At 36.8% G+C, this 10,904-nt stretch overlaps 1 protein-coding gene across 1 annotated transcript in view; it reads left to right on the forward strand.

Annotated features, from left to right (window-relative positions):
- Positions 1-7,389, forward strand: part of LOC121328480 (isoleucine--tRNA ligase, cytoplasmic-like) — a 36,834-nt gene extending 29,445 nt beyond the window's left edge. Inside the window, exons 30-34 of the mRNA XM_041273165.1 lie at positions 191-311; positions 855-980; positions 3,937-4,080; positions 4,774-4,926; positions 6,182-7,389. Coding sequence (XP_041129099.1) covers positions 191-311; positions 855-980; positions 3,937-4,080; positions 4,774-4,926; positions 6,182-6,264 — 627 coding nt within the window. The 3' untranslated portion in view covers positions 6,265-7,389. The remainder of the gene's footprint in view (positions 1-190; positions 312-854; positions 981-3,936; positions 4,081-4,773; positions 4,927-6,181) is intronic.
- Positions 7,390-10,904: the final 3,515 nt, after the last annotated feature.

Genomic DNA, 10,904 nt, shown 5'->3' on the forward strand with positions numbered 1-10,904 from the left:
CCGGCCTCATTAAATGTCATGCTGGTAAATACTCAATGTAATTAGATTTTCTACTGTGTATGATTGTAAATGACCAGTATTTTAAGAATTAAAAGCCTTTTGTAGTGTTGCTAAACGGTACTTGGGAGGGAACACATGAAATAACCCTCCCCTGTTTTTTTTTGTTGCTTTTTTTGTAATGCTTTTCCAGCTAAAAGAATCTGATTTGGACCTCACTATTGTAAAGGGGGCTTCAGAAGTAAGAGCTCCACTCTCTGGCCCTGCATGTGCCTATGTCAATGTTAAAATAACACTCGAGAACAAAGAACAAGGTAAGCAACACCCCCTAATGCTGGTTCTACACCCAATAGCTTGGGAGATTTCCGGAGATTTTATTGCATTATTTTCAGAGTGCTACCATGCAAGGGGAAGGGCATTATCCTACAACTACATGTGTGTGACCAAGATCACACTGCTGTTACGTCGTCCTTCAGGAACATGGCAAAAACACTCTGACGTGATTTATACTTATATGCTTTTACCTCCATTTATTTTTGGTTTCTGTATACATGCTGCAGTGCTAAGCAGCTGCTTTTTTTAAATTTTATTTTTATCAGAAAAAGCTCAACCACTTCCTAAATATTTTTAATTTTGATTTTTGGAGCCTAAATTGTGTAGCCAACCGTTCTTTATCTCAGTGTTTTTAAAGCGTTTTTTTTTTTGTTTGTTTTTTTAAGATCTAATGGAATCATTTTCTGAGATGAATAGGAAATTAGTAAAAACAATAATACCATGCTACCTGTGTGTGTGTTGATTTTAGTTTCATTTATTTATAAGGTTTGTGGACTAAATTCTTGTTTTCCTTTTTATTGAAGCTGGTGTTATTCTGCTGGAGAATCCCAAGGGGGATAATATACTGGATTTCCACAGACTACTTGGAGTCTGTTCCAGCATCTTTAACTTTCAGAATACGAAACTGTCTGTATATAATGGGAAAACGGGTATGTGCACTTCAACTGAGCGGATCGGTGAAAGACAATTAATATCTATTTGTAGACAAAGTTCCAGTTGTTGCATAGCTGTTACCAAGCAGTGGGAGGTGAGTGCGATTTGTGCTTCTTGCACATTTTGTACAGAAATACCAGGAATCTTCTTGGGTTGATTTCAAATGGTCCCTGCTTTTTTATATTTGAGTGACCTTTTTCCATTTTCAAGTTAATACGTCTATTTCACTGGAGTCCTCATTTTTAGATACTTGTCAGTTGGCTTGACCCGATGGCTTGAGCAGGTTTCTGGGAGTTTGGAAACTCTTAAATTGCACAGATTCTCTGTGTTACCATAGGCATGTCGCTTAACCGCTTAATTGCATCTGTCCATCCAGCTGTACATCTGGGGAAAAGCTAGCTCTGTTGTAAATTAGTTTTGAAAACTCATTCTAAATTATTTTTAGCAAGTCATTTCTAAAATTAAGTAGGTTTGAGATTTATTCTAAAAATATATATATTTTTTTTTCTCTCCATGAACTGAATAGCTTTTGATCAAATTAGTGGATTTGTACTCCATGCAGATATGTACTCCATGCAGTTCTGTGTTAAAGCATAGCACACACGCTTTGATAGGACATTCTACTAGCTCCAGCTACTAGACTCGAGGGCTCTTAGAAGATTTCTGTCTATCTGTCTTTACACACGTCACACTTGGTTTTACCTGCATATAAAGAACCGCTTGTACGTTTATGACGAAACCTGGTTAAAGTACCCTTTTTGACGAATTAAAAGTTTCCGAATCTGGAAATAATGTGGTGTAACCAGCCCCTCCCGTTCACTTTTAAACGCTTACATATTTACTTGGGTTACAGTTTTTTTCATGATTCTGGTGGCTCAAATGTTGTCTTTCACATCAGTCTACCTTGTCATTTCTACCGTGTTACCTGAAGAAAGCGGAAGCTGATACACTGTTGCTAATTGTTAAAATAGTGAGAGTTCAGTTTATCAATCGCTGTATTCCTTCTAATTTAAAACACACTTTAAGTGTTGTCTGTTAAAATATTAACATTTTAGACCGTGAAGGTACAAAGTCATAAGTGTCCTACGGCAGATTCCACAGCTGAATGCACGGGAAGGTTAAGGAACATCGAGGGATCAAATCAGGTAGTCTGTGACGCATATAGCCCACCAAAAAGTTTGTCCCTTGCATTCAGTGTGTTGTCGGTTTTGCCAGTCACCCTTGCAGAAACATTGCTCGATCAAAACAATGTTTCGCACAGGTTTGATGACAAGTGTATTAATATTTTTTTTTTAGTAAGTTAGGTGAAATGGCCAGTACCTGCTCACCTCTATTCATCCCTTCCAATACTTTTCAGCGGTTACCGTGTATGTTATACATGTTTTCCAGCCAAGAGTGCTTTTGATATGTCATTTCTGTCCTGGAAGATGCACTGCATCTTCTTGACGCTTTAGAACACAGATTTCTCCAGAGCTTTCCCTCTCAGCGATGTCTGGCAATCTCCTAGATACAGTGCACAGTTTTTGAAGTTGTTTCTGTCAACTACCACAGCAATGTAGAGATGGAAATCACTGGGAAGAGAGAGAGATCATACTTTTATATCACTATATCATACTTTTTTTTTTCAAGTCAGATCTTAGGAAGGTCTTTTTAAAAGGACATACCAGTGAAACAAGTATTTCAGTGACATCCTAATCCTATGCCAGAACTATAAATTCAACCGTAAGATGAAAAAGTATATCACCAGGACCTACAATGTATGCACATATAAAAATGCAAGATTGACACAGAGATATTCGTATATCCACAAACTGTTGTTCTTAATAACTTGTGCTTAAGAATGTCCCCCCCCTCCCCCCAAGTTTCTTCGAAATTGAATAAGCCATCTAGATGTATTTAAATGTCAGTGACTGCAGCAGTTGTTGATGCATAGTTCACCCCCTACTCTCTGTCGCTCTGGATAAAAGTTTCTGCTAAATGACTAATTAGTAATATGTGACAGAGTGATGTGACCTACAGAAAGATTGTCAATTACTTGTGCTAAAAATGGTCCTTAACAATTCACAAGCAGCGGAATGCATAATTTGAGAATGTGACATACTTGCAGGTGTATCTACAGTGACTCTCCTGTATCACCCAAGGGACCTGCCCAGTGTGTCGGGGGGGATAATAAAATCCTGTAATTCCATCTTCCTTGTAGTCCCTGACAGTCACTGCATGTGCATGACATTCTGGGGTTGAAAAGAAACCACACACCACGGCAAACAATAATTGAGACCGATTTTACTTTTCAGAAGCTGCGTCTCTTGGTTTATCAGTTTTGCAGTGTATTGCTTGTGATGAAGTGGAAGTGTGAGTGACTTTGCCCTTGTGCATTGCTGTATTTAAAATGTACAGTAGAATTTGTTTCCAAACAAATCCAGACCAGTACACACTTTTAATTAACAGACAAAAGATCCTTGATTGTTTCCTTGTTTCATCATGTCCCAACACTAATGAGAGCTGAAAACTGGGTTCAAACAGTTTCCTAAATACACACTTGGGGCTACATTAGTGTCAGTCTTTGATGTTCTTCTAATGAGGGTAGAAAGAAATTGTTGACCCTAGAAACCAGACTTGTTTATTATGAGACAGTTTTTCTTCTGGTGTAATAAACAGAACAAGCTGCATTACATTTTGATTCTGCATTTTACATGAGTGCGCACAGCACTGAGACACAATTTTGAGAATAACGCTTTGAATTGCACATGTTGCATTGTGATAGCAATGTGGTGTCTTAAATAGTTTTATGTCACATGTACTATGCTGTGGCCTTTAGTATTAGTGCAACAGACACCAGCCCTTGTAACAGTGTTTGACTTTTTAGTTTCTTAGTCTTTTATTATACTGCATTTAGTTTAAAAAAGCTCCCATCCTAAGGAATGTTCAGATTTAGGCTAATTCTGATTTCAGAACTGACCAGCAAGACTGATCTCCTTGCTTTGAATGGAAAGACTCTGCATGTGACGTCCGGAGCAGCTCCAGCCGATCCCTCCAGCACTAACGCACTGCTTTGTCAATATATTAACTTGCAGCTGCTGAACACAAAGCCACAAGGTTAGTAAGTTTTTTTTCCAGATTGAGAAATTTAATACATAAGTAGCGCAGACGTATTTGTTTTAAATATTAATTTGCCCACCAGTATTCACACCTCCTTATCTTGTCATTGCAAAATGATCTAATTCACACTGATATCATTACCATGTGGAAACATTCATATATCACTTCAAAATGTCACATTCTTTCATAGCATAAATGAAAACGAATTGCCTCAACAGTTTTTTTTGGTTTTGTTTTTTTAGTCCAGACGTTTTCCGTCTGTTCTGGAACAGCAAGGTACTATAAGTGTACCAAAATTATAAAAAAAAACTTCAAAAAATAGTTAACATGATGATCAGTCAACAGATGTATTGCTTTGCTTGTAACTACCAAGTAAAGAAAAAAGGCAGCTTTCCTGCTGGATGCCTTTGCTAAAACAGTGAAAATAATGACAGAAGGGCACATTAAAAACCCCCAGATACTGGCTGTCCGACTGCTGACCTTACTTTAAAAGATAGAATGGCCTTTGGTATCTTTGGGGAAATTGCTTAGAAGGGGTCACGGACACTTTGATCTGTTCTTCTGACTGGTACCCGAACAGAAGTTATTATTTCAAGAAATTGCTGACCCAGATATTCCTGGAAGACTACAGTGCTGAATTATTTAGATGTAGCTCTGGGTTGTGTTCAGACACTTCTGTCTATCACCTAGAATGCCAAAATGGAATTCTGGGAACTCTCCTATTGGAAAACCCAGTTGGCCAGAATGGACTGACATACAAAGGGCTCCTGCATGAAGCAGCAAAGGTGTTTGGTATCAGAAGCAGAAGACTGAAACTCTATCTTGATGAGGCTCTTGCTGAAGGTAAGCTTTTTGGGTTGTGTTGCCAAGGATAGACCCTTTTTAGTATGTTTTTTAACTATTTTGTACAGGTTTTTACATCTGAAACGGTCCTGTAAACAAATATCTGAATTAATTACAATTTCTGTGTGCCACTTTTCCTTCCCAATAGCTAGCTTGCAGCATGGTTGCATTAGTGTACCCTCCATGCACTGTTTAGGGTTTTAAATTTGCATATAGTCAGACTGTGACTCCTGGCTAGGGCTGCGTTTGAGGCCCACCACTTTGAGACCTTGCAGTTTGTATGAATAGAACAAATCTAATTTCTTTCTGGCCACTTACACCGTACTGAATCGGATTAAAAACAAACCTGGTATTTGTAGTTCTATTACCAACATTACGCGGAACTGTGCAATCAAAATGATTTGAAAGTTTAAATTTGTTTTGCTCACGTGAAGTAGGCTGCATCCCTCAGGCACCCAGAGTTTTACAGCCAGGCTTCTTCTGAAGCAATGAATCAGAGCCGTGTTGTAGAAATGTTAGATATACACAGCCACACAAGTTCTTCATTAATTTCAGGGTTAGTTCCTCAAGGATAGCAGGATTTTATTAGCAATTTTTATTTGTATTAATGTTTTTAGCCCATGCTGCGGTGAATGTGGATGCGTGACTTGTTTACACTCTTTAAGAAAGATGCATTTTGTTCTTGTTCCATAGAAAACCATTAACTTTCATAATACTCTGAACCTTTGGAGGCCTGTATCGTGTGTGTGTGTGTGTGTGTGTGTGTGTGTACATTCCACGTCCTGTGTTCTGTATGTGATAAAACTAAAAACGATGCAGTGATGATGTTTGTGATGGCAACAAAGCTATTACTATAACATGGATGTACAGAGAGACAGAGATGTTTCTGTCTTTTGAAAATGTTGCATTCTGAGGTTTATAATGTTGTCTCAATGATCAGAGTCCTCCTGGAGATGAATGGTGGCCATAGTAAGCAGTTCAAACATTTACACTTGTACAGTCGATGTTTGCAGATGACCTATGACCCGTTGAGATGGTCACCATGTGACACATTTGGTGGTCTGCTGTGAATGGTTTTCCACAACACTGACTTTAGGTTCACCCAGCACTATAACTCACTAGCTCTTAACATATGTAGAAATACTAAAATTCTTTGAATGTGTTATATATGTCTGTTCTGTTTTATACTGTGTGTGTGTGTGTTTTTTTTTTTTTTTGTAAAAAGACAGTAACTGAAGTTGCATGTATTTTTCAGAAGTCACACAGGACTCCTCACTGAAGATGCTCAACACGAAGATGCTGTATATCCAAGTTTTACCAACCACTGCTGAAGCATAAGGCTTTATAGAACAAATACCGCTGGCTTCTTCACTGGAACTGCAAATCTTAAATTTAGTAACCCAAAAATCAGAATTCTTCCTGGGCACCTTTCATTTTTACCAGACTATAACTCAGATTAAGTACAGTGGCTTTTATTTATTTGTATTGAGTCGTATAGTAAATATTTAGTTACCTTTTCATCTCTCTTCCTTTTAATATGTTGAAACTTTGTCAGACATTATGCTATTTGTAGAATGTATTGCATTTAAGATTGTGTCCAGTCCTTTTGAGCTGTTGCAGTGTGGTGGGAAAATTACAATGTTGCTACTGCTTTGATTGTTTACAGGTTTAAATGCTATTACGGGTTATAAGATTTAGGTATCATATAATAATAATAATGTATCATGTACTGGTAATTGTTATTGTACATACTTCGTCTTTATTGTTCCAGGGCACGTGGCCCATATAAGGGATGGAAAGATACTGACTACCAGCAAGAAAGAGGAAGTTCTCTATTTAGCAACCGCAAGCTGCATCCGTGACACTTCACACAGAAATGTCAACAACTTAGTTAGAATAGGTCTAATTTTAGGATGCTTGCAATTTAGATAAGTTGTTATTGTTACATATGACTGGTCTCATCTTAATCTTCCAAGTTGTTGCTATCCAACGTATACCGAGTTGAGTATCAGAACATTGCTCGGTTTCCTAACACCTGCGTGTGAGTGTGTTCTCAGATTTGCAATCCTTGAGCTATAAACTTGTTTGATTCAACCTTGACTGCCTCACTGAGTCTGTTTCAGAAGTTGAGTGAAAAACTTTCATCACAGCAGTCAATGCAATGGGTACCCTAAGAAAGTGCGAGTGCCATTGAATTAAATAGATAATGGAATGCTACTGTAAAGCACTTGCAGTTTACCTGTAAGGGTGTGTCTGGGCTAGAATTGACATGAAACATTTGAATGATTTTGGCTGTATTTCTGTCTGTTTTAATTGGGTGAACTATCCTCCTAATTAAGCGGTTAGCAGAATCTTGTATTATGAAATCAGACATTTGATGGACATGCTTGGGTGATGTAATGAGAGAACATGGGTTTTCAAGGAGATGCACAATACAAAGGCTTTCAAATACCCTGTTTTGCTTGTTTTTTTTTTTAATAGCAAAGGCTGAACAATAAGGTACTCCCTGATATTTCTTTTTCTGTTGGATAATTCATTTTAGAGGCTGATCTGTGGAGTTGCACACCAGTGACCCCTGTGGTCTGTCTGGGCGCCTGCGGGCTCACAGATGAGGATCTTATTGCCACTGTTATTCACGGACCTTGTTTCATTTTGATCTGTCTGGTTTCAGGAAAGCTTTAGTTCATGCATTCACCATTTTTGCCTGGCTGAAAAATGCTGGTGATGATAAATTAATGTATGGTGTATTTTATTTTTAAATTGGTCTGCATTGACTTCTAGATTGTTGTATTAGGAAGGTGAAAGTGCATTTTCTGCTGCGTTAATTTGAATTCCTAAGTGACAGATATTTAAAGAAAAAATAGAGATGCAGCAATCAGAACATTATCAGGGTCACACTGAGATTAAGTGGCATTTCAAAAACAATGTGGACATAATGTATATAATATTCTCCATCTACAAATCAAATCATAGAATACACTTAATTGATATGAATTATATCAGCATTACAAAGTAATTGGCAAATCAAAGCAGCTTAGCTTTTAAAAATAAATAAATAAATAAATAAATAAACAAACATGTTGTGCAAGGGCAGGTTTAAGATATTTGTCCACCCCCATTTCCCTTTTCAGTTGTTTTATTTGTTTATTCCTTTCCTGTGTTTTTTCTTTTGTAACGATGCTAATGCCATTAATGCATGCAGTTTTTATTGGTGGGTACAATTTTAATAGCTTTATAATAGAGAAATTATCATTTTAAAAGCATTCCTTGGAGCAATTTGTTTCTATCACAGTGGGTGGTGCTGTTGGAGAAAAGCTATTTTAGATTTGTACTTCACATGCATCTCCCAGAGAGACCGACATGTGAGCTGTATGGGAACATTTAACGTTTAGCTACATTTGCTACTGAAATAGTCTGAACCTGTTTGGAAAATTAATGAAACATACTCCACTTTTTTTTTTTTTTTACAATGTTGAACTAGTGTTAGCGAAAACAGCTCATTTACATGAAGAGTATATTTATTTGCAGTCTGGTTCAATTTTCCCTGCTGCATATTCAGTGTCCCGTGGCATGCATGCACTTTTTCAGATACTCTTTCTCGCGTGTGAGACGGTACCTGGCTAACAGTGGCATCACCTCCAGCATGTGTTTTAAGCTGGTAAATTTTAACACTTTGGACTGTAATCTTATAAATACTGCAATCAATTTCTTTAATAAACAATACAGTATTTTCAAATTTTGAATAATTTGTTTTAGTACATATTGAGCAACATCTTTAAGCAGCTTTTCAAATGTATATTTCATCTCATAATAAAGAACATTCTGGTATTGAAAGCTAGTAAAAAGAAACCTATAGGAGCAGAAAAACTTGATCATTCAAATTCTTAACTGTAAACAGAATATTTAATATGTTGACATGTCAGACTTTATATTCCTTGTAGCCTTCTGCTTTGATAAGTTCTGGATTCTTGTAAATAAGCTTCTTGTATGCATAACAGTAGTCTTTTCTCACAACATTACCAGCTGTTCTGCCAACCAGCAGTAGCTAATGAAATCAAGCGAATGTGCAGTGCTTAACAATGCTCTTGCATTAGATGCATATTAATTAACAAAAAGAAAAGTGAGCAGCATTTTACAGCGAATAACTTAATATTTTCGAATTCTATACAGCATTTCTCATTGGCCATTTTATTCATGTAGTCTGCAATGCCTCATATTTGTGCCTGGTTTATTTTAGCTTCAGAATTCATGAGAGACTGCAGTGGTTTGGCTCCTGCATCACGCCTCTGTTATGAAGAATGCCTTCAGTCTGAAAAGGAGGAATTTGAACGGAAGCCTGACAGCCAGAGAGATATCAGCAAGGATTTTATATCACAATGTCTGCCAGACTATATGCTACATGTAAGAAAAAACAGTGAGACCTGGATTCAAATCCAGCTCAGGTTCACAAGTCATCAGCCACTGAAGAATGCTAAAACCAATTCACACTTCTGAACAAAACAATACATTACAGTATAGCTTCTCGAGAATCGCATAAAAAATAGAATGCAAATTGCTTATTTTTACCTGTAAGTAAATTGTAAACCATCAGTCTACTTCAAAGGATAGACAGACTTATTTTTCATTAAATGTCCAAGGACTGTAATTACAACCATGGGTGTCTTTGTCATGAGAATACAAGATCAAAAGCTGAAAGCCAGATTTTACATTATGTCTGAAGATCTGGTAACAAGGCTTAACTTTGAAAGTGAGCTCTTCAGTTTACGAGATCTAAGAAGCTGCTCCAGTGAATTATAGATTCTTTATATCTCCTAATTGATAAAGGCTTTTTGCTGACAAACCCTAGTAAGTGTTGGTTAAATCCTCAGGGGGAAAAAAATAAATTAAGTTGTGAATTTAATTTGCGTTGTGAAACGTTTAATCTTGACATAACGGCCCTGTTCAAAGGTTTTTTGTAACTGGAAAGAAGTGGTGTATGTTTTTCATACACATAGAACCTACATAATGTATTGAAAGCTCGCTCGATATCTTCTTTGATTTTCTTTTATAGAATTCAGCAAGCATAAGGCTAACTACGATACAGAGACAGAGGAGACCACATCGGCTCTTTTGTAATTTAAAATATCTGAAACATTAATTAAAATTACAGTGAATTTGGAGGGATAGAGGGTTTAAAAATATTTTTAAGCAAAATATGTGATTAAATACTTCTTACTGGTGACACAAATAAACATTTTGGTAGGAATATTTATCAAACAAATTTAAGAATATTCAATATAAGACATACATCTGTTACTAAAATGACCCTTATTCAGCAAAACACATTTCAACCCATTATAGTGTATATCTGTGGCTCCCTTTTTTCCTATGCAATTGCATTCTCATTATAAGGTAGAATGCATATATCTAAATCTCAGGCTTCCGACTACAAGGTTATAACGAGCACTGTACAGAGAATCAATATAATGTTTTCAAATAATGCAAGTGAATATAAAACAGTTGTGTTTTTTTTTTCATTAAAAATAAGTTAATAATTAATAATAAAAGTATCGCTCGGGCAAATGGATTAGCTTGCCTTCCTAAAAAATATTTTAACCAAGTAAGAAACCTATTCCTCATTCCTGGAATACTAACAAGAGATGTTTGAGACAATATGGGCCTACTGAATTTTTACCAGATTGGGAGTGGGTTTGTAGATTGTCCACTTGTCCTATACAGTGCTGGACTGGAAGGTTCTCAAATCATAATCATGTTTTTGGCCTTCCGTCAGATTATGTTCAGTCTCTGCTGAGTGAAGATTAAGTACACCTCGCCCATCTGTTCATCTGACCTGTACCCTCTGGAGGGATCTGTCAGACCAGTTATGAGCCATCAAGCCATCTGCCAAGGCATTCCGGTGCCATCTTCACTAAAGTCCATTCTTGAGCTGTCAAAAATATTATATTAAGTCATGTGCATCTGGCCAATGTAAATGGAAT

The sequence above is a fragment of the Polyodon spathula genome, chromosome 16 (genome assembly GCF_017654505.1).
Source record: "Polyodon spathula isolate WHYD16114869_AA chromosome 16, ASM1765450v1, whole genome shotgun sequence".
Lineage (NCBI taxonomy): Eukaryota > Metazoa > Chordata > Actinopteri > Acipenseriformes > Polyodontidae > Polyodon > Polyodon spathula.